The sequence below is a fragment of the Ylistrum balloti genome, unplaced genomic scaffold, assembly GCF_031769215.1.
Source record: "Ylistrum balloti isolate Yb309-2 unplaced genomic scaffold, AGI_CSIRO_Ybal_v1 Utg370520, whole genome shotgun sequence".
Taxonomy (NCBI): Eukaryota; Metazoa; Mollusca; class Bivalvia; order Pectinida; family Pectinidae; genus Ylistrum; species Ylistrum balloti.
Window position 1 is genome coordinate 1,088,810 of NW_026782333.1, and position 26,332 is coordinate 1,115,141.

At 35.3% G+C, this 26,332-nt stretch overlaps 1 protein-coding gene and 1 pseudogene across 1 annotated transcript; both read left to right on the top strand.

The window, feature by feature from the left end:
• Positions 1–149: 149 nt before the first annotated feature.
• On the top strand, positions 150–5,438 carry LOC132555836 (uncharacterized). The gene is made up of 3 exons (XM_060220197.1): positions 150–242; positions 2,840–2,925; positions 3,709–5,438. Exons 1-3 carry the CDS (start codon positions 150–152, stop codon positions 3,866–3,868), a joined length of 339 nt encoding a protein of 112 aa, XP_060076180.1. The 3' UTR covers positions 3,869–5,438.
• Positions 5,439–17,716: 12,278 nt separating this feature from the next.
• LOC132555870 (U2 spliceosomal RNA) lies at positions 17,717–17,880 on the top strand (annotated as a pseudogene).
• Positions 17,881–26,332: the final 8,452 nt, after the last annotated feature.

Genomic DNA, 26,332 nt, shown 5'->3' on the forward strand with positions numbered 1-26,332 from the left:
AACGTTCATAATTAAACCAAAGTATCACTGATACAAATATCCATATTTTCTGAAATATTAAAGAAAACCAAATAATGTAGCTAAACGACACATTCTAAAGTACGAAACTATTTTCTACAACTCTGCATGTTATACAAAATTGTTTGAAAATGGCGGACAACGACGAAAAGCAGACGCCGAAAGATGACTCAAATGAAAAAAGTCTAGAAGACTTTATAACTCATCATTACCAACAACAAAAAGTGGGTTAATGACTCTGTTTATCATATATACATGTATATTATTGTAGATCAATCGACTAATTCACCTTGGATATTAATACTCAGCTCTACCAACTGAGCCAGTGACAGATCAGAGACTGTTTAACACTAACGTACAATACATGTACATGTATACGTATGTAAAGAGTGGGTCGGAGTGGCTTGAACATAGTGTTAAGTACGGCCTCTTTCATTCAGCTGAGTGAAGGTGCATCCTTGGCACAGTTGGTGGAGTGGATTATCACGCTGGATACACTGGCTCGATAATCCCTTCTGCCTGGGCTTCCTCCCTTGGCCTTGGACACATTTATATCGGGCGCCTTACAATGTCTTTTGGAAGATAAATATATAAATAACAAGTCCTGAAGTTCACAGAAAGGATTATTGGGTTCGATTTCTCAGACCTATTTGAGCACTAAGCAGGATTGTGTATTCTCCCTGCTCTTTCACATTGCAAGGGTTGTTGTATCTAGTGTCGGGTTGAGATTTAGGAAATCTGAAGAAAAACTGATGGAGTAGTGTTTATAAGTAGCAGGTCCATCTGGCATTTGCATAGTTTTAAGTATTCCCATGGTGCTCAACAGGAATGTGTGTTTTCCCAGTTCTGTTAAACATATATGTACTTGTACAAGCCAAAACAATTTGTCCCTTTTGCAATTTAAAGAACATAAATGAGTTCTAGAAAACGAGAGAGTACAAAGTGTGAATTTCACCAATTTGGGGGATTTTTTACCCTCATTGGAGTGTAATAAAAAAAGTCTGCTTGGCAACATCATGGGTAAATTTGGAAAGTTATTGAATGAGTAAACTATTCTAGCTTGAATTATTAACTCTTCTTGGCCTGGATGGAAACACAAATGGGGTCTTACTATGGGATGAAACCCGAGTACCATGGAAAAAACCACATGGTCGGGCAAGTGACCCCATACCTTTACACGTCTGTTCCAAAAATGAAACCCTGACGTCCAGATGAATGCGGAAGATAAGTGTGTGTTAACACTGCGCCAACTGACCACCCAAAAGCTTTGAAAAGCTTTGTCTCGCAGTATTACCAGTTTTCTGTTGATGTCTTTGGTGTTACCACTTAATAATTACTTACTGAATAACTTACAATCCAGTCATATGGAAATGTAATCATTTGGACAGTAAATTTTCTCCTCCTTATGCATGTGAAATGTATGTTATTCCCAATATTTTTGTCCACAGTGTTCCTGTTGGAAAACATTAACACCACAGAATTATTCCATATATTCATACTACAGCCATATGTCATAATACAAATCATGTATTTAATCTTCAGTAGCACATGACTGACCACCCACAAAATACACATTGAAAGTTTTGGTAACACCATCAACAATTTATTGAAAAAGGTCCTGTCTGAACTTTTAAATATGTTGTGGATAATAACAGATATGAGGAAGTTGATTTGTAACAAATGCATAGAGATTGTACTTATCTCTGACTAATTCCTCAACTGAACCAAAACTTTTGGTAACATGTTTCAGGTACAAACAAAATTTTAAGACGGGAACGATAAATGTGAAGCTATATGGAATTTTTTTGATGTTGAGATCCCAGAACTCTGAACTTTGTCACTGACTGAATACATGACATGCAAGTTACAGCACACTTCTGACAATTTTGATGATGACATGCAAGTAAAATATGGAAACATATAAAGTTATGTGTAATGTTATGTATGTATTATGCAACAAACATGTCATTTCAACTGTTCCATAATACCAAACTAAAGTAGGGTTCTTGAAAGAGTAAACATTCTAGCCCCGTGATATAACATCACAGAAAACAACAGGGTTTTCCATAATTTTGTTAGTAGTAGGCTGTGTAGTGAAAGTAGGAGGCTGGCCTGCCATGTATGTGTAGTCGTGTACGAAACATTATTACGGAACTGGATTGGTGTAGGCGGCCAAATGATCAAAGTAGCCGGTCACATTGGCCGGCGACCGGCTCTTATGGAAAACCCTGAAACAACATCAATATTATTTTAATTGCGAGTTATGTTATTGCACAAGAGGTCCATAGAGCCTGTATTGCTCACCCAATTTGGTTTGATCATAATTTGCTTATCAAAGAGAAGAATTTGAAAGCCCAGGCCAAAGTTTACTGTCACATTCTTTACCTGATTTGGCCCCACCCCTTTGGGGTCAGACCCATTAATAAAGATTAAAAATTGAATCCTGTCAAACCATGGATACTTCCATTTCAAAGTGATCAAAATCCCATCATCCCTACACAAGACTTTAGATGTCAAAATCTATTTCACCTATAAGGCCTCGGACCCTTCTACCCCCAGGAGGGTGACCAAATCAGACACTTATTTTATACTAATTCTAATCCTCTGCCTGTTGATACTTTAATCAAACCAAATTTGGTAGCAATCCTTTCATCCCTAAAGGGAAGGAGTTTAAAGCTCCTTGGGGCAAAAAACCCATAATTTATATAACTAGGTGAGCTTCCTCTAAGGATGCTTCTGATATCTAGATTTGTATAACAGCTGCAGTTATGTAAGACAATGTCAGAAATGCTTCATCTTAATTTTCAGTTTTCTTTTACAGGAAGATGGAAAGATGGACGCAACAGATGATATTGATGATGAACGTACTTCAAATTTTTTTGACAGAGCCATATCAGAGAGCAGAAGGTAAACACATTAATATTTTTCCTGTATTTTTATATATATATATATATGTTGCTACTACTTCATTGATCATATATCTATCCCAGTAGTACATATCCAATGAACATTTGTTAGACTACACTGTTGATATTACTTACTTGATTCTATATATATATTCCTATATAGAAAAAACTTGATTTGACGAGATGCGAGTAAATTATAAATAAAAATGATTTTTGACAAAAGAAGAAAGACGTTACATTTTGCACTAGTGCTTTCACTTTATTAGATCTTCAGGTGCATAGTAACTGTACATAATGGTGTGGCGTCAGAACATGTTATCTGTTGATGACGTCATAATATAAAAGGGGCATAATTATATTTTGCAAACTTTACAATGTGGTTATATTTTGCAAACTTTACAATTCCTATATATATATAAAATATATATAATTTATGATAATTCTTGCATGATGCAGGTACTTTAATATTTCTGTGAAAGAAATCAATCACAACAAAATTGAAAACATCAACTTTAATACTTTCAAGGATGTGATGTCTCTTCTAGAGTTAATCCTCTTTTATAATTGGAAAATGTGGTAGAAAACCTTGCAATAACATTTCCTTATCCTTGCCTTTTTTAAACTATGAAATTTAAATCCTCAGAATTTTGAGTTCATATTTAAACTTTCTGAATATGAAATCATTAGTTAATATTTCTGTGACTAAAATCATTTTTTAAGAATGATTTTTGCTGTTTTTGTTTTATCATACTGATTTACCGGGTAGTTAATGCTATTATTACAGGATGAACAAAGAAGTGGACAAATCACAGGCAAAGCTTGACAAGCTTGCAGCAGAGTTCGGGATAGAAAGACTTTCTGCCTGGCAGGCTGAACATGCTGCAGAGGTTCTGACCCCCGCACAGATGGCCTCTATTGGCCTTCAACAAACAGACTCTTCCTGACACAGAAAATGGAACAAAGAGCAAATAGACTGACACTAAATTAAGTTATAATGTTATCAATTGGTTATGCAGTAGTAGAACTCTAAATCAAATTATATTTCAATCTGGTCCTCTCAACATGTATAGTTTATATTCTTTATCAAAATTCATAATTTTTCATTAAATACCATTTATTATTGTGTTTATTGCACAAAGAATATTGTTGGTGTTTATAGCAAGTTGGCAAGTTATTTCAATGAAAAGAGTAACCTTAGTTAATACTAGCTGCAGCATACCACTTGACTAGAGAGAATTTCTCTTTACAATGATATATAGCTCCCATCACTTGAGCATCAGACTAGTAAGTCCGAGTTCCCAGATTCAATTACTCACCACAATATAGTACCACTCGACAACAAGACACTTAGCTCTAGATTTTTGATTGGTTTTATAGTCACAAAATAGTACTACTTGACAACAGAATACTTCTCTTTAGATGTTTGGATAAGTGTCAGTCTAGTAATTGTAATCCAGAAGTTGTAGGTTTGTATTATAGTGGAGGCAATGAAATAGTTAATGACCTCGAAGCTTTGTTACAAAACGATAGATTTGCAAAGTCACCATAATTACTATACAAGCAGCGTATAGAAACTGCAATTAGCCTGTAATTCTGAAACTGAGATACAAAATAATTGTACTGTATCAAGTGTAATTTGATTACATTCAGGTACTTATGTCTTAATTTTTAAGTACAACTCTAAACCATTGGTTTGGTCATTTTCATTAGGTTAAGATGTAACACTGGTAAATACTAGCTCCACAATTGTTTGAATCATAGGTCCTGATTTTGAATCGCTGCATGGCACTGCATTAAGTAATTACCTTGTATACAAAGAGATCTGTATCTTTCATGTATGCACACAAACAATTTACATACTTTTATGTAATTAAAGAACTAAATGGGAAAGTAGCCCAGAGTATCATTTAGGTATATGTATCAACACTTCAGCGAGGTTGATGGTAACCATAGATCTTTGACATGTAGCCTATCAAAATGAGTGATTTAAAGTCATACATGTATATGTGCAGTAATCTTAAATCCATTTTATCTAATACATGTGTTACTGACAGTACATTGTACATAATAAACTCCCATGTACATGTATGGAACATAACTCCATATACTGTATAGCTAGGAACCAATATCATTTAAAGAAAAAACAAAGTCATTTTCATTTTCATTTTTTTTTTTATTTTCTTTTCTTTAAGTAAAGGGTTGTTTATACACAGAATAAAATGTTGTATTGCTTTATTTATTCCAAAATTTTGTAAGACAGTCATAGGCAATGTTAATTCTTGGATTACTTCCCTTCAATCAGACATGCCTTTAATCAGACATGTCACTTTCACATCAAAATAATGCAAGGGCCATTTTCTTGATGTTATGAATAATGCAACATACGTACAATGTACCAGTGACAACAGGAAAGTGTTCATTAACATCACTGACTGATTGAGAATTTATCTTGTGTAAATGAATTATTTTAATTCATTACATGAATTTATTACATAAATTAAACTCTTTGAACAATTCTCTTGTTTATTTTCATTTTTACCACAAATTCCATCAAGAAACGAACTAGGGAATGATAGCTCAGCAAATTAATTATTAAATTTAGTGTAAACAGCATCATTAACACTTAATGAAGAGAAATTCTCTTATAATTCAAACTGTAGTTATGACTGTAGGTATGTGTATTTGAATTGTATGTACGTCTGTAAATCAAAGATTTTCACAGCCCAGAGGCATGAAAGTAAAACTTGGTATTTCAACTACATCACTTTACTATAAATGTCCTTACTTAGAATGGATCTTTTTTATGTCTCAGCAGACTGTCAGATCTTCTAAATGTTTGTAAACAAACTGTACACTTGTATGGTTTTACTCCATTGTGTATCATTTCATGTTTTTCAGACTACCGCGGTATATTTGTGTTTAAACCTTGCCCGATGAGACTTCACAGTAGTAAAGTCGATGTTCTGTATGTGTGAGATGATGATTGGCAAGATCAGTGGCATGTCTGAATAATTTTCCACACACTTCACAAGTAAATGTTTCTCCATTAGTGTCATGTAACTTCATATGATAGGCAAGACCACTTGCATAAGTGTATGTCTTTTGGCAAATTTTACACACAGATTTTTTCTGTCCTGTGTGTTTACCAAAATGCATTTCAGACTACCTAGCTCTGTAAATCTTTGACCACAAATTTCACACTGAGAGTATGAACATGTACTATTCTTGTGAGTTTTGGTATGCTGAGTAAGGCCGGTTAAACAAGTGAATGATTTCTGACTTATTTTACACTGAAACAATTTTTCTCCTCTATCTCCTGAGGTGGTCCCTTAAGTGACCTGAATGGAAAAGTCCTCTCTCGCAATATTCACACTTCAGATTTTCTCCAGTATGTTTTCTAAAATGAAGCTTGAGATCTGATGCCAGCTTGAAGACCTTACCACAGTGATCACATCTGAGGGAATTGACTGGCTTTGAAAAGTCTACACTCAACTTTACATCAGACAATAGTAAACCATCATATTCTTCATCATCACAGTTGCAGTGATTGACCAAGATTGACCAACATGATTTGTTTGTGTAAGACTTAGTATGATCCATTAGGTTGGTAACTTGATGAAATTTTAGCCCACAAAACTTGCAAACTGGCACACTTCTTTTCTTACAAATTACCATCCCATGTTGTCCCAGAATATATGATTACGCGTAAAAAAATTTTTGAACAAATTTTAAATTTCAATGATTTCTCACCAGCTTGCTGTAACATATGTTCTTTACAATAACTGGAATGGATAAACGTATGACCACACTGGTCACCTTTGGATACATTTATTCTAGTGTAGAGGTGTTTATGGTGCCTGAGACTGGATGCAAGTTTAGACACTTTTTGGACAGATTTCGTAATCATGTATAATGTTGATTGATCATACATAAGATTTCAATCCAACAGTGTCAGGAAATGTTTCTGCACATAGAGTTAGCTTGAATTCTTTTTGATTCTTATCCATGTCATTGGTAATTTGTTCAAGATGCTGGTTAGACCTCCTGTTAGGAAAATTGTTTTATTTGTACTTTTATGTTAGTGCTAAATTTTTTTATTCAGTTGCACCTTCTGTTATTGAAGAGTTATTCTGATTCTTAATAGATTCATGGATACCTCGGCTTTGCTCTCGCCAAATTCTTTGCTTTGATAAGTTTTATGTTGAAACAGTAACAGGTTTATTTTCCTGAAGTAAAAGCCATTGTCCTCTTCTGATGAACTCTGATGGAGGGTTGACATGTTGTGGGCACCATAACAACATCTAAATGTGGAGCTATTTCTTGACTTTGCTAGATCACTTAAGTTGAAGGTTTACTAGCTGAATGTTGCAGTCAGCATAATCATTATAATATTGCAAAGGTCTTTAATTCATTTTTTTTTTTCAGTTTCATTAAATTCTGAATTAAACATGGAGGCGTTTTTCATGGCAAATCATAAAACTATTATTTTCTCCATTGATTTTTTATTTTCACATTATTTAATTTTGTTGATTCATTAAATCGTTAATGACAAAGAGAAAAAAAATAGAATCCCTCGAAAAGAACAGCTTTTACTGGTTTACCAGCAAGATCATTACAATTACAGGAGTAAATTTCTGCCAAAATGAATTGATCAAGGATAGAAAAAGAATAAAATATTTTTACTCATTACGTTTGATAGTTAGGAACCATCAAATTACTGGGGGTGTAATATTATTATAATGTGCTAAGCGACACTTGATTGTCAATGATGTAAACGTCTCAATAAAGCAGTCTAGTTAACATGAGCATATGGTGCCACGTTGTTGTTACAGGGGGTTGTTCTCTAAAGAAGTCTTGTATTACTGGTATCAAACAGGTTTTTAGTCAAATCATAAGCTTACTACTGCTGCAAGTGAACCACTGGGACTCGACAATTTTTAATCGATACATCGTAAATGAATATGGATCAGCCCTTTTGTGTTATTTTCACATTTCGGATAAGATTACATCATAGATGGTACATTTTATTTTTGCTGAATGATATAACAATATACAATGTACATGCAGCACTTTCACCAGTTTATATTTAATAATCAAATGTTACATTCAAATCTCAATATGCTTAATAACCTTCTGAAGTGACCAGAATATGTCCCAATTCACCTAGACTATATGAGCTTGTTAAAACAAGGTCTTTACGCTTATTCCAATAACGTGGAGATAAGTTAAATATATGATCTACGTCTCAATTTATACATTTTTCCACTGTACCGCTTTCCTCTTATTACTATTTAAGTCCGGTAACTTTACAAACGGGCATTTCGATTATGTGATATATATGTTGGGCGCAACCCTGCATATGGCTTGTCCTGCATTTGAGGGATAATTACTGCTTTGAGTAATCAGTTAGTTACTCAAATGCAGCTTCATTTTGCAATAAACACTTAAAGTTCTTTTTTAAAAATACAACAAAACAGGCATATTTTTAATGACCTGCTTGCTTATGCCAGGGACGTATAAAACAGACGTCCCTGCCTATGCAACATTGAACTTTTCGGGACCGAGGTGTCTCTAATTCATATACAAAATATATGTGACAATTGTCACTACTGGTATTAAGGTCTATTAGATATGCAAATTTTAATCACAATTTATGTACAAGTTGTTATATATCTTACTACACTAACCCCTCTGATGTACGTACATGCACTTTAAGAGATATATATCTGTACAGTACACATTACAACACCAAAACACGGGACAACGCGTGCTTGAACTAAATGATGTATGTTTCGAAGATGTGTTTTTCGCCACAATCGACGTCACCGATACATAATTAAAATACTTATTTATTCATGTGGAAGCAGTGAATCACAAGAACTGCGAATGTCACCAAACGCAGTAACCAACAACCTCCGGAAACAGACATATGTATATAACATACAGTCGCGTTGGCTGGTATGACATCTCCGGACAACGTATACTTTACAGTGTGCCATAATGAAGAAAACATTGCATAACTCCATAAAATCGAGGCAAGCTGGTTTATTATCATGACACACTGTGAAACAAGTGCGTCTATCGTCGCCAGAACACTTACGTTCGTCGTTGAAAAGATACCCACACGGGGTGGTCTCGTGCACGGAGACGGACAACCTGTCAATCAATTTGTCCTTTTCCCGCCTAACCATCTGCGGATACGCCGAGTTACGCATTCGCGGATTTCTCGCTCCAGAGGAACGTTTGTTTAAACGTTGAATTATATAGCGGCATTTCAGAAAATATTAATTCATCGTTTTGTTGATAAAAATTTTAAAATGTATGCATCTGATCAGCAAATTTAACATTTCTTCTTTACGAATATATAATTTTAAATATTTTAGGTGAAAATTAGTTGTGTCATTTTTTAATTGAAACTCACACATAAATCGCCTTCATAGTCTTGCCATTTTCTTTTAACAAGACAATTATTTTGACAACCTCAATGTGAAATAATAACAATATTATGTATACGTCGTGTCACTTTTTAGGCGAAAATTGCACATAATTTCAGTTCACAGTCCTAACGCTGTACAGGTAAACACGGCATCAATGTACGTGTATCGATGAGACATTAAGACGAACTAGTGTTTATACACAGTAAATAATCATATTGTTTTCTTATCAAAGTGCATTGATATCTCTGAAATAAAGGATTTCATATGTAATTAACGAAATGAATATTAAAATAGAGACGACATTTCCACATAGCGACAAAACTTTAACTAAAACATAGCTCTCGTTATGTAAATATCAACAATCACTGGGTTTATTTTGCATGCCTCATTTTTTATGTTTCATTTTGTGTGTGTGTGTTTTTTTTTTTTTTTTTTTCGTTTGTTTTGATTTTATTTTTTTTTTTTTGTTTAGTTATGTTTCGGTTGTTTTTGTTTTTCATTTATTTATCAATAGTCTTCAGGTACCTTTCTCTCTACATTATAATGATTTATGAAGTATGTTAAGGTGTAGTGCGAAACCATCAAACATAGTAATTTTATTTATTTATATATGTTTTAGTGCTGAATGAAGTCAAACTTAATTATTCAGTATTATTCATCAAATAAAATCTATATATTTAGTTAAATATCTCAATCATGTGAGGATACGTTGTGAGAAACACAGGTAAATCTCAGGTAATAATCCTAGTAAGAAGAGTTTATAGGAGACTGTCTATGATTGCTTTGCCATTGTTTCTTAAAACAACGCCATGCTGTTGTGAATAAAATGTTGTCACTCGGAGAATGTGTACAGTTTACCATTGGTGTGAATACATACTGACCGATTCACTTACAGAAATAAAACCATACTGACGAACCACGAAACCATTATTGAAGAAGTGTACAATGTATATACTTTGTTGACATTGATACTTACATGTACAATCCATTTTAACGAAAAGTCATGATTATAACTGAGGCATTCATTTGTTATTTAGTTTATCTGGGTTCAGAATGCTTTAAGATGTTTTCGGGAATTTCAAAGAGGTAGGACGAGATATAAGGGCTATTCGATTAGATTTTCAGAAAAAAAGGTGTACGGGCGTGATTACGTACAAGTCACGGGTAATTGCTTTGCTTTTTCAATTGTTTTTCAGTCAATATCCATATTTCTATAACTAATCTGAATAACCAGTTCCGTGTCAATAATTATCGGACGAAGTGATCCTTAGGTAATGTCCGTAATGGCAATTGTTGTCCTGTGCAAAGTTATACAGAACATCTTTTCATTCGAAATTTATTTCATATCCCACTTAAATGATGATACAGTCAAGTGCGCACACGTTTCTACGTATACCTATATAAATATGTAGGGAGATACTGAGTAACTCAAGTAAGATCTTCTAAATTGACAATTAATTATATACCATGGATATTTCTATCCCCTCCCATGAACACAGGGTAATTCTTTTCTCATAATACTGTCATCATCAGTGCACAACTCATATTTCAGACGTTTGTCTACGCTATCCCAAAACGGCGTATGTACCATTTGGCTCATCATAATTCAGTTTACTTGTGTTCGGGACATAAGTACTAATTGCTAAACGCCCCAGGGCTGGTAACTTTCACACCCCAGCGGATGACAATTTTTTGTCCCCGCTCCCCATCCACCTAAATGAGTTGTCTCCAAGAAGTACTGAACATGGAATCGCAAGCCAAACTTAGTGAGCAGGTGACTCTCGATTCCATTTTTGCCCTATTGATGAGGATTGAATCTAGACTAAGTGAAATCGAGCAAATTAAACAACGAGTTCTAGCAATTGAACAGTTCCTGTTAGACTTTAAGGATACGACTAGTAAAGTGGTAAAGGTACAGCACGATGTCCAGGTGCTGAAAACAGACATGGTGGCCATAAAATCATCTACAGATGAGGTTCGTAATAATTTGGAGGGTCTGGGACGTAACAAGTAATTTATTTGACATTGGGGACTGGGGTGTTAAAGGAGGATGACGTCATCGACCTCAAGTGTAGATCTATGCGTCAGAATTTACCTTTTTTCGGGATTATAGAGCGAGCTGGGGAGGATTGTGAACGTGTCGTTTGTGACTTTATTAGGGACAAAATGAGAATCCAGGAGGACATCGCCTTTGATCGGGTTCACCGGATTGGACCGAAGCGCTTTTCCAACGCTTCCGATCGATCTGGTAACGGGGAACCTACAGGGAAACCGCGTTCTATCGTAGTGCCGATTCACCACATTTAAAGACCGCGAGAGAGTTAGAAAGCAGGCTCTCAGGACTCTCAAGGGTACTTCGTTTGGAGTGTACGAGCAGTTTCCGGCTGAGGTGGAGGAGCGTCGTAGGGTGCTCTATCCTCTTTTTCGACAGGCCCGGAGTAGGGGGAACCGCGCGCGCCTCGTGAAGGACAAACTGTACGTCAACAATGTTGAGGTGAACCCGCAGCCGCCGCCCCCAGCCCAGCCAAGTGCCCGGAGAAAGGACAACAAACGTATGAGGGTGAGCTCCACACCCAGTTTTGGGTAGGACAGACATGAGGGACAGGTAGGAGAGCTATCTGAGCTAAAAAGCCTTGTATGGAACATTAATGGTGGGTTAGAACAGAAGCTCTCTGACAAATCATTTGTAAATTATATATGTACATACGATATTGTATGTCTTCATGAGTGTTGGATAGAAAAAGATTTTGTCTATGATATTCCAAATTTCTATTGCAAATTTATCAGACGTTCATTATCCAAACATAAACAAGGAGGTGGCATTGCTGTTTTTATTAAGGAATGCCTTACACCATTTGTTAGTATATCTTCCATATCGTTTGATTCACTTGTATGGATCAAAATTGACAGTACGTTAACTACATGTAACTCAGATTTGTATCTATGTTGTTTATACATCCCCCCAGACAGATCGGTATTTTATAGGCCATATAATTGTGATATTTTTCATGAACTTGAAAATGAGATCGCTTCTTTTTCCGACTTGGGTGAAGTAATCCTGGTAGGAGACTTTAATAGTAGATGCTCTAATTGTGACGATTTTATAAGAAACGACCATCTAGGTGTTGATATTGCAAATAGACTGCCCGTCGTAAATGAGTATGTGTCGGACTTAGAATTGCCTTTGCGCATCTGTCCCGATACGAGTGTGAATTCGTTTGGTTTGAAGTTAGTGCAACTATGTATTGAAACGGATCTTCGTATTTTAAACGGACAACATCCAGATGGTTTTTCTAATGGGTACACGTACTGCGGCCCAACGGGATGTAGTGTCGTAGATTACATTGTAACTACCCCAGATATTTTTTCATGTATACCCAAATTTATAACATGTAGTTTTGACACCTTTTCTGACCACGCCCCGTTACATTTCGTAATCAAATGCACTGCTTCTTGGGTAGACACTGGAACGTCTGGCGTTGATTCGCAGCCTCGTGGCAGTCACAAAGTGTACAGTGGAATACTGTAAATTCTAGAGAATCACACGATGTTCTTGTCGATAACCTACATGTTTTTGAAAATCTTGTTACAGACAACGATTTGTCGAATAGTGAGGGTATCGAGAATTGTTTCTCAACTTTTATTGACGTCATTACTGACGTCATGTCTCCGTTTCATTCCTCGAAACCTAATGATCACGTCCGGGAAGGGTTGGATCATAGTCAGGAACCCAGCCTGTCCGACAACAAACCTTGGTTTGATGACAATTGTAAATACTTATACAGACGTTATCGTAAGGCATTAAAAGACTTTAATTCCTATCCTTCTAATATAAATCACGAACGTCTTATCTCTAGTAAGCGGATTTATAAAGTTACAGAGCGCAGACTTAAACGATCCTATTTAAACGTACAGTGTGATATGATGGATTATTTGAGAACTCATAACCCTAAATTATTTTATAAGAAGTTCAAAAAGAGTTCTAACATTAAGCCTAACGCTAGTCTTGAAAATTTTTACCGACATTTTAAAAATTTAGCGGCTACATATGAGGAAAGAAGTGATGTACTGGAAAATTATGACTGATACTTTATACGACGAGTTAGACTTCGAAATTACAGCAGAAGAGATTAAATCTGTCATTAACAGTTAAATAGGGGAAAAAAGTCCTGGCACTGATGGAATACTTAATGAATATTTGATAGAGTTTAAGTACGTTTTTGTTCCCATTTTACAAAAGATGTTTAATGCTGTTTTTAATGTCGGTTATTTCCCAAAAGTGTTATCTAATGCTTTGATTGTTCCAATATTTAAAAAGGGGGATAATTCTTACCCTGGTAACTATCGTGGAATCAGTTTGCTTAGTAACATGTTAAAACGTTTTACGGGAGTTTTGAGCGCCAGGCTAGTGAAATGGGCGGGCGATTACAGCATAATTACTGATGCCCAGTTTGGTTTTCGCCCTGTGTTGGGCACAGTAGATGCCATATTTGCGCTATATTCATTAGTTAACAAATCCTTATCCAATAAGAAAAGGCTATATTGTTGTTTTGTTAACCTTAAGAAGGCCTTCGACTCGGTGATAGGTGCAAGCTATGGTATGAGATTTCTAAGCTTGGGGTCAGAGGTAAACTTCTAGATGTGATTAAATCGTTGTACACTAATATTAAATCAAGTGTTATGGTAGACAGGAATCTGTCGAGTTTTTTTGAAAACCAAACCGGAGTTTTACAAGGGGAAATTATTTCCCCGATTCTTTTTAGTATGTTTGTAAATGACTGTGAAATGGATTTCCTTAACAACGGCGTTCAGCCTTTTGAATTGCAAGAGTTGGCGTTATTTTTACTCGTGTACGCTGACGATATGGTGCTGTTCTCGGAAAGTGTTGAAGGTCTACAGAATATGCTGGACAATTTATTATCATATACTATTAAGTGGTCTATGTCGGTTAACGTTGAAAAAACAAAAATGGTGGTTTTTAGAAAGTCAGCAGTACTACTGGAAAATGAACAATGGCAGTATAATGGGGTAACACTTGAGTCTGTGAACTCCTTTTCTTACTTGGGAGTGAAACTTAATCAAAGTTGGCCTCACAGGGTAGAAAGGCGCTTTTTTTCGCTTAAGCGAGCCTGTAAGCCTACGTTGTTGAATTTTTGTACCTTTGTTGTCACTTTTTGATACGTACGTTGGCAGTGTAGCTAACTATGCCTGTGAGGTGTGGGGCTTTCACAAAGCACCGACTATTGAACAACTCCATCTTGATTTTGTACAAACAACTGTATTTTAAAAGCATGTTATCAAGATATGTATCGGGAGTGTGAAGCAAACCCACATTGTAAGAACTGGGTTATGTCTATTCAACACGAACTTGGTTCTCTCGGTATGTCTAATTATTAAACACCCAACAGTTTCTTTAGCAAGGCAGAGGCTCACTGATATCTATAAACAGGATTGTGAAGCTTTTTTTGACACTACACCGAAGTGTCTGTTTTATAAACATATTGTTGATCATGTCTGCTTACAACTTTATTTAAGTAAATGCTTTCCCCTTAAATATAAAAAGGAAATTGTAAAATTTCGTCTGTCTTTACACAACCTGTTAATAGAAGCTGGAAGACACCGAAAAATCCCCCGTAACTTAAGATTCTGCCCATTGTGTAAGTCCGACGTAGAGGATGAATTTCATGTTATTCTGAAATGTCACTTCTTCTTAGAGTTAAGATGTAAATATATCAAGACATACTATCGTAGGAACCCCTCTGTCTATAAATTAATCCTATTTTTATCTTCCGGAAATTCTAAAGAATTGAATAAACTAGGAAAGTTCATTTACTATGCAAATTTACTGCGATCCACTTTGATGGCTAATAAATAGTCTATTGTAATGTAATATTGTTCAATGTCTTTTTTGTAAAGATGTGGCCATGAATAATTACATTTGCTATATTGATTATAGAAGCACAAATTACGATATGTGCACATTTATTAATTATTAGATTATGCATACATATTAATTACATTAATTACCTGTGTGAGTATTTTCACACGAAGCTGACCTGTATTAATATTAATATAATTATATCGCTTTGTTATATATCGATGAGATGAATTGCTCAATGAATATGAAGAATATGAATACCTGGTTTCTTCTCAGAAAATATTGACGTATTTTTTAAAATGAATATTCTCTTATATGCAGATGACACTTTAATTCTATTTGTATTTGCTAAAGGATTACATATAACTCTTAATATTTTTAACGATTATTGACAAATCTGGAAGTTAAATATTTAAATATTGATATACAAAAAAAAAAAAAAAAAAAACTCAAATTACAATTTTCACAAAAAGGAAATTTAGGAATCAAGCTAGATGTACATTTTCTGATGGACAAATTGAAATTGTTGACTCATATTCATACCTAAGAAAATTTATGACATTTTTAGTGCCACAGATTTACAGTTTACTTTCTGCGAAATAGGGTGGTATTTCAGTTGTGAATGGCTCAAACCCGCGTTTCGTTTTTAAAAGAATCTAAGTAAACCGATTTTGTTTTTGGTCACAGAATTAACGAGATCAATTTTAAAAAGTGAGATTTCTGCAATACTGTTTGTTTTGAAAAAGACTTATTAGGAGTTTTTGGTTAGAAAAAATGATATATAAAGAAAGCAAAGATAATTAACTATTATTGATATAGTATTTCAATTCAAAATATTCCATCATACAATATCGTACAGAAAATATCAATTTATATGTTATAATTAGCACTCATAATAATCACATATCAAAATAGGTACAAACATGCATTTTCTAGCATTTGAAATAACTAGGAAAAGTAGAAATATGTTTCTGGTTTTACCTGACATAGAATTTGACTTTCAAGACTGTTAAAAGAAAAAATAATTATGTTGTAGTATATTGTGTATCATTATAATGGACTTGCAAAAAAAAGATAAAATTAAAAAAATCCCGGACTTGTTGCTTAAAAATTAAGATCATGCATGGATTGATGCTGCAACAACCAAGCCGAAATGAATTACATAAATAAACTGACTCATTGACTGCTATATACAAATGTATGTCATAAACCTTAATGAGAAATAAAATGTACAAGTTCAATGAATTCGAGATTTGCTCTGTATTATGTATTTATATTGGATAGAAGCATTGCCACAGTAGAGAAAAAAAGTCTTTTTAAAAGTGCTGTGGTTAATCAGTTTCTCATAATTGTTATCATTTTCTTTGGTATAATGGGAAACTTTAAGATAAAGTTAACCGTATATGTTGAAGATCCCTTCCGATCCGAATCCTCAATCAAGAATTTTCAGTTGTTATTCTTCAAACTTTAATTGCTACAGTAATAATCAATTGTTATGTTGAAATGTGTTTTCAAATTCTCGATCTTCTCGTAGTTTTATTTGTTTTAAACAAAATTCAGGAGTGTCTTTATCATATGCCCCTGATCAATTCAGATGATTTCTTCGTATATTGACTGAAGTAATGTGCTATCATATAGGACATAGAGTCAGACGATGAGAAATTAGCCCATGAAAGAGATGGTTATAGTTCACACATGTCCAGGTAAACCACGTGACTTCTCAGTTGGGGGTTTACTGGCGCGTCCTTCGAAATAACTAACCATATGCGCTCATATGATAAAATGTAAGGTTTTTATTCATAAGATATTGTTGACCTGAATTGTAACCCTTTTATTTTTAATATAATAATTGAAGGTGGTTGATTATCTGTTTGTGATTTTGAACATAGATATTTATGAAATCACGGATTAATATTCGAAATAAGTCCGACATGTATTGTACCGTATTATTACGGACTAGTAGATGTGTAACCTCTATATAAGCTACAGCAGATACCTATGTGACCATGACTGCACGGATCTCCGAGTCTAGGTATGATAAAATCACTCATCCATGACTGATCCCATTCTACCTGAGCGCTCACATGGCTATGACTCGACTAGCGATAAGGGGACGTAATCCATGATATCCCATAGGCATTAATATAGTTACAAATGAACAAAATAGTTCCAAAATCTCACCATATTTGAGTTTTTTCGTGAAAATATTGCTACGTAATTTGCTATTTTAAACATAAATACCTCTCGACAGGTAGGTTTTATTAGCAACAGTGAATTTTAAGTGAAACTGTGTATCATGCATGCAAATGAGTGTGTACCAACACATAACACTCTATAGGACATATATAAAAAATATACGAAAGGGTTGATGGTGGGTAGTGACCTAGGCTCGCTTATAACCGGAAACAAGGACTTTAAACTCCTAAAGAAGAAGTCGATCGTGCGAGCGTCTCTGCTCCAAAACGTGGCATTCAAACATCGCTTCTCGGGCTTTTGGCTAGGATCAAAGTAGTATCTGTTCTTATTAGCTTAATATCGATACGTGACCAACCGGGGTACATTAAACTGCTTTTTGGACTTAGGTGAGATGGCGGGGGCTTGCTTCCGGTATAGCATTACCACCGGGAACGACCCGCTCTCCCGTGATAGAGTAAAATGTTTTCGTCCGCTAAAACGGTCATAATAATGGACGTAAAAATCCATTAAAATAGATAGGGAGGATGGTGGGCATGTGTTTGGTCCAAAACGTGGCATTCACACGTCCTTACACAACATACAAGTTACATACAGTAGAGCCAAGTAATGAATTAAACTGCACATTATAAAAACTTTGCCCTTACTCCTCTCATCAGTGATATTAAGTGGTTACAGTTTTAAATTAAAATGAGTCCGATATTTACTGTACAATTACGGACTAGCAAATGTGTAACATATACTCAACAAAAAAAGAAAGGTTAACATGTTTCCTTGGCGAATACCTGTAAATGAGTGAAAACAAAATGACGTTTGTGCAATATTAGAAAATGGTAATGTTTTACATTACAAAATCCAAGGGGGATACCAAAATCATTCAAGCGTGAAAGTCTGTATTAGCGAAAGAGCTGCACGAGGTTTTCTGCGACTAACTTGTATCTTCGCTTGAATTTCCTAAACATTCAAACTGACAACTGTTCCTTAGATCCTTCGGACTTAGAAATTACCGAATCTTGCTATTTATCAACTTTATCATTATGCCCCGGTTGTCACAAGTACAGAGAGAAAGGGCTGTAGGCATGATCCAGGCTGGGGAGTCTCGCCGTCATTTTTATTGCAGTGTTAAGACAATTTATTCTTTTATTATTATTATTATTTTCCCTAATATACATACATTTTTTAGGGACTTCATTCGTGGGTACTAAACCCGGAAGTATTTAATTGTTGTCTTAGTCCACATGTGGGCTCTCGGCAACACTTGGAAAGACAGGCGACGTTCGGAAAAGATTGGCGCGAGACACTGAGTGTAGAAACCCGAAGATGACGTCTTTGTGAAGGACGCCCCGAACAAACTATGACAAAACAAATAAGAATCTACATTCAGTATCTTCCGAGAGGGAGGGGGTAATGAGATACCTAACATGACGAAAACAACGGAAATACCAGACTTTAACAAATTACACTAATAAAGCAAGTGAAAGGCGGTAGACGAATTGAGAAAGAGCTCGTTGGAAGGAACTCATTCACAGGAAGCACACCACAGCATCAAGAGCTCGCCACTTTGGAAATGTTCGATGCCACTTTGCTTATAGCTGAGAATGAACCAATGCCCGCACCGCACGAGCTTTCATAGTAGAGAACGTTACTGATTGACAGCATGGATTGAAAGATCAGGTCAATAACATAGACACGGGCTGACTCTAAAGAAATATCACTTTTTGTGAAGTCAGGTCCCCAATTTCGTTTGGGAGACATAATTAAGATACTTTGACAGAAACTGAATTCAACTTCAGTTTATGTGGTAATAGGACAAAATATGAATAAAAGAACAATTCATGCCTAGACTACTGAAAAACCCAACCAGAATAAGACCAGGAAGGAAATACGTCTCCTGCTTCATCGACTACACCCGCTGTGTAAATTCTGGCCAATCCAAGTAAATGTTGTAATGTCATGTTCACAAATGAGAACCATGGAAACAACAAAGTAACTAGAAATAGAATAGAATACTTTCCAATGCATGAGGTTGTCGACATCTTGCACGGCAATCTTTGCTAAACTTTGAGCACCGAGAGTCAAAATTGAATCACTTGAAAACGGGATCAGTCTGTTAATAAAGTTTCCTTATAGCTCTTGGGTGATTTTTGTTTGGCTTTTCAGGTAAGTAAGGACACTACCGATGTTTTGTGACTATTTCACGCAGGTACCTGAGGCTGAAGACGGCATGATTATTGCAAACACTTCGACAGTTTCGCTAGCTTGTGCCTCATCCAATGATATACAATAGATATTGTTACGGACAACTATATAGTCATATAGTACAACGGATGTTGATGTTTATGATTAATTTGTATCATTATCATTTATACATATGGTAATTATCTAATGTCTTTTCATGACCAATCAACACTTTATTATTATTATTACATTCTCAACGGCTCGTCAACACATAAAAAGTCATTAGGGTCATCAAACGGTAAAACACACAGCGATCCAACAGGTAATAACATTAAACAAACTAAAAGATAAAAGACAAATGCTAAAAATCTCAAATGAGTATATTATCACAAAAGATTAAGATGGTAAGTCAAAGTCAATTATATAGACCAACATCTTTCAGAAAACCTAGAATTTTACAAATCTCAGCTGTTTCAAAATGGGTCTTCAGACTTGTAACGTTACGATAAAAAAATCTGGAGTAGAGAGAAGGTCAATGCAGTCCAACAAAAATGTTTAACGGTGAATGGCTCATCACATCCTTTACACCGAAGGTTATCTTCGCCTTTCAACATATATGAACGTGTAAGGTATCAAACAAAACGTTCTGTATTAACATTAATAGGATACCTATATGTTCCTCGTCAATATGGCCATGAAGAACACAGTTTCTCCTCTCTCCATTCAGTAAGACGTGATATAGTAGGTAAAACAATTAAAATGAATTTTCATAGCATTCAGTATTAGTGTCTTGACATGCACATATATGATTTTAAATTTGAAACATAGAACGACGATTGATGATCAACAAAGTAGTGGGCGGTTTCTAGCATCACATGTATTGTGACGCCACAAAATAATGAGATAGTGAATCGAAACGACAGATATATTTTTGGGTCGGGTTCTAAGCTGTCACTAAAAGACAACATAATTACTATACTTGTTTGAACATTTGGTTGTTATCTATTATTCTCTGGCAAACTGCTTCGGTTATGCCATATTTCATGGGAGTGAAAGTAAACTGAATACTGTATGTGAAATGTTAAAATATCCATGCGAGTTTCCATATTTGGTTAATTGGTTGTTTACTCATGAGACATAAAAATCGCACAAAGTCAATTAAGCATTGGAAAATTTTTATTAAAATAGAATAAAAGAATCTAAATGGATTTTGATTACAGAGAATAATTTATGTCTCAGCAAAGTGGTAGTGGTGTTGTTTATTGTAGAGTATCAGTAAACAATCACCAAGGATCAATATATGGGATAATGATATTTACATATACCATGGTGACAATAAACCATGACGTTATCTAGCAAAGAAACATCAATGGCAATATATATTATAGTGATCACAAATGATGAAACATATACCATGACAACAACAAACAAACGACAACATATACCATAGCAACAACAAACTATGACAACATATACCATAGCAACAACAAACTATGACAACACATACCATAGCAACAACAAATTATGACAACATATACCATAGCAACAACAAACTATGACAATATATACCATAGCAACAACAAACTATGACAACATATACCATAGCAACAACAAACAATGACAACATATACCATAGCAACAACAAACTATGACAACACATACCATAGCAACAACAAACTATGACAACATATACCATAGCAACAACAAACTATGACAACATATACCATAGCAACAACAAACCATGACAACATATACAATAACAGCAATAAATTCTTATAACATAAATCATAAGGATAACAAATTATGATAAAATATAGCATAGCGACAACAAAGTTTGACATCACGTATCATAACAACATCATATTATGGCAACAAATACGATAGAAGCAACATACTATAACATATTCCATAGCGACAACAAACCATGACGAAATATACCATGTCGACATCAAACCATGACAAAATATACCATGTCGACATCAAACCATGACAAAATATACTATGCCGACATCAAACCATGACAAAATATACCATAGCAACAACAAAACCATGACAAATATTCCATGTTGACAACAAACCATGACAAAATATACTATGTCGACATCAAACCATGACAAAATATACCATAGCAACAACAAAACCATGACAAATATTCCATGTCGACAACAAACCATGACAAAATATACCATGTCGACATCAAACCATGACAAAATATACCATGTCGACATCAAACCATGACAAAATATACCATAGTAACAACAAACCAATGACAAATATTCCATGTCGACAACAAACCATGACAAAATATACCATGTCGTCATCAAACCATGTCAAAATATACCATGCCGACAACAAACCATGACGAAATATACTATGTCGACATCAAACAATGACAAAATATACCACAGCAACAACAAACCAATCACAAATATTCCATGTCGACAACAAACCATGACAAAATATACCATGTCGACATCAAACCAAGTCAAAATATACCATGCCGACAAAAAACCATGACAAAATACACCATGTCGACATCAACAAACCATGACAAAATATACCATGTCGACAACAAACCATGACAGAATATACCATGTCGACAACATCAAACCATGACAAAATACACCATGTTGACAACAAACCATGACAAATATACCATGCCGACAACAAACCATGACTAAATATACGATGTCGACATCAAACCATGACAAAATTTACCTTGTCGACAACAACAAACCATGTCAAAATATACCATGTCGACAACAAACCATGTCAAAATATACCATGTCGACAACAAACCATGACAAAATATACCATGTCGACATCAAACCATGTCAAAATATACCATGTCGACAACAAACCATGACAAAATATACCATGTCGATAACAACAAACCATATCAAAATATACCATGTCGACAAAAAACATGACAAAATATACCATGTCGTCAACAAACCATGTCAAAATATACCATAGCAACAACATTCAGTTCACACCCAAATGTTGCGATGGATAGGATCGTGTATTGTGTATAATTACCAGCATAGTCTATGGTGTTCATCTTGTTATTTCCATGAATCCATAAGGATGTTCCACAAACAAGTAAAACACATTACATTAAGACCACAAACACACTAGAGTTGCACACAATAGGATATGAAAAGATTATTGAGGCAAATAAATTTGTTTTGTTTTGAAATTAACCCAAAATATCTGGGTACGTTGCACGAATACTTGTTTAATCTACTGCGTCAATGGTGGATGGGTTTTTACTATTTTTATGTGTACGTCTACTCTGTCTTTAAAATAGTAAATGAAATTGTAAATACCAATAACAGCGTAATAAATGTGAATATTGACATTGACATAAAATGATATTTTAGAGTCATACATATTCGGTCTATTGGTTAAAAGTGGAGTCGAGAGAATCACAACTTAAGCTAACAAAAAGGCAAAAATACCTATTTTTCTCATTTTTTCATTCTAAATGGCTGACTTAAGCTTACTTTCACTCTCCAGACTAAAGAAATTATTGAAAAAAGACCCCTTGTAAGCTAAGTTGTTGTAACGTCATTAAATCAATGTTGCTTTTGTCCTGAAAACGAGGATCAAACAAGGAAATTTCGCTCACATAAAGGAATGCTATATTTTCACCTAGTAACAAATTTCCTGGTTACGTGTTTGGGTTATGCAAGTTATTTTGAAAATATTTGCATTTGAAATCTTCTAAATTTTGCGGTATTGTTCACTAACATTATTTCAAAATTTGTCTGACGCCCGAACTTACAGGAATTCATTCTTTGAGCATGGCGTTGAATGGTGCAGGGACAAAAAGTGGTTTTCGGTCTCCGTCTCCACGCTTCGTGTATTTCGAAATTAGAAATGTCTTACAACAGCTGGACCAGCAATCGTTTTCATTGAATTCTATTTTACAAATATCTACATAGAGTGGACAGATCAGAACAAAATGGAACTCGTCGTCTACCTGGTCAATTAAATGCAGCTGCATTTCACCTGAATATCTGAATCTCGATTCCTCGAACGTGAAAGAGAAATAATTGGTTTGGGTGCCTTGCCCTGCAATATAGCTTTTCCCCGGTGCTCCATTTTCCTACCACAGTAAGAGATTTAGCACCAGTTCTGCCGGATGTTGCTATTGATATTGGTACTGAGACTACAGTAGAGGTGAGTCAGAACAAATTCAATGTATTGTCAGGGAACACTTTACGGAATTAATTATTTATCATATCCGCTTTACAATATCATGAAAAGCATGGAAGATGTGCCTTTTAGGTGAACCTTGTTGAAAACAGAAGTCATCCGTATCAAGCTCGTTTTCGTCCAACAAGGCATCACTTGTGTCTCAGAATGATCTCGTCGAAACAGAAATCGCTCAGAAGATCAAGGTTTGTGTCACCAGGACACAATATAGAGGTTATGAGAAAGCCATATTTATACTGATACAATATATGTATGGAAAGACAAGCAGTTCATATCACATGTAAATAGAGTGATACGAATACCAATTGACACGCACATGGAAAAGGAATGAAGAGATATGACATTGTTCTCATTGTTATTGTTTACAGAAATTGATATATATGATACTTATTGACATACACTAAAAAGGAAACATTATTGATCTTCACAGAAAGTGATGAAACTATGCAATGAGGAAATATGTATTTTACAAGAACACTTGATATATGGATATTATAATACCACATTGAAAAGGCAACGAGACCACTTGGAATAAACGCTTTGATGCTATGTTACCAAATATTTACGAAGTAGAGATGTTCCTTCTGTAACAGAAATCATAATGAGGTTTCCGTCAATGTGTTTTGGACTACTTGTTTGGACCATGTTACACCATACTGAAGGGGAAATAGGTATGTGAAAGCAAACAAATCAGGTTTAATAAGTGGAATAACAAGAAAGTTACCTTTTCAGTTCCATATTATTTTGTTCCTAGGTTTTTTGCAGATAAGTAGACTATAACGGGCTTTAGTCCGCTATTAGTCATTTCAGCAGACCATTTTGTAGACTTGAGTATAAAAATATCTGTAACCAATCCTCATGATCCTGCATTTGACCGTGGGCATTCCAAACAACAATGTACCTACCAATCCATTCATTCCCAGTTCTATTTTCCATCTTTATCCCCACCCATTATTAATCTTCATTTCAATCTACATCTCCATCTACATTCTCGTCTACATCCCTGTCTACATCCCCTACCACATCCTTTTCCACATGTAGATTTTCATCCCCACCAACACCTCCATTCCTTTCCTTATTCATTCCTCTGTGGTGTATTTATTCCAGATAACACCTGTACATTACCCAACATCGCCTTACACAAGAATGCTTCTCAATCCTCTGTTATTTACCAAGGCGTGGCATCAAAGGCCGTGGACGGCAACCGGAGCCCGAAGTTTGATGATGGCACGTGTACACACACGCTCTACACCGGCGACAGATGGTGGAATGTAAATCTTGGCTACATCGCAAACATCAGTCAGGTTGTCATATCAAATCGTAAAAGTGGATCAGATGCATGTAAGTACAAATTTCAAAATTACGATATTATCATCAGATATCAAAAATCAGATATATTGTTTTCTTTCAAGGAATCAACTGCTTCAATATTTTCCAGATTGGTAGACGTCGTCAAAAAGCACTCTGGAAACTTTTTTGTAAGTGACCGTGTATATGTTATTGTTGAGGTACATGGGTAGGTTTGGTGAGTGACTGTGTCAATCTGTTATTGTTGAGGTCCATGGGTAGGTTTGGTGAGTGACTGTGTGAATCTGTTATAGTTGAGGTACATGGGTAGGTGTTGTGAGTGACTGTGAATCTGTTATTGTTGAGGTACATGGGTAGGTTTGGTGAGTGACTGTGAACATGTTATTGTTGAGGTACATGGGTAGGTGTTTAGAGTGACTGTGAATCTGTTATTGTTGAGGTCCATGTTTAGGTTTGGTGAATGACTGTAAACATGTTATTGTTGAGGTAAATGGGTAGGTTTGGTGAGTGACTGTTATGTGTTATTGTAGAGGTTCATGGGTAGGTGTGGTGAGTGACTGTGAATCTGTTATTGTTGAGGTCCATGGGTAAGTGTGATGAGTGACTGTGAATAATTTATCGTTGAGGTACATGGGTAGGTTTGGTGAGTGACTGTGAATCTGTTATTGTTGAGATACATGGGTAGGTTTGGTGAGTGACTGTGAATCTGTTATTGTTGAGATACATGGCCAGGTTTGGTGAGTGACTGTGAACATGTTATTGTTGAGGTCCATGGGTAAGTGTGATGAGTGACTGTGAATAATTTATCGTTGAGGTACATGGGTAGGTTTGGTGAGTGACTGTGAATCTGTTATTGTTGAGGTACATGGGTAGGTTTGGTGAGTGACTGTGAATATGTTATTGTTGAGGTACATGGGTAGGTTTGGTGAGTGACTGTGAATCTGTTATTGTTGAGGTACATGGGTAGGTTTGGTGAGTGACTGTGAATCTGTTATTGTTGAGGTACATGGGTAGGTTTGGTGAGTGACTGTGAATCTGTTATTGTTGAGGTACATGGGTTGGTGTTGTGAGTGACTGTGAATCTGTTATTGTTGAGGTACATGGGTAGGTTTGGTGAGTGACTGTGAATCTGTTATTGTTGAGGTACATGGGTTGGTGTTGTGAGTGACTGTGAATCTGTTATTGTTGAGGTA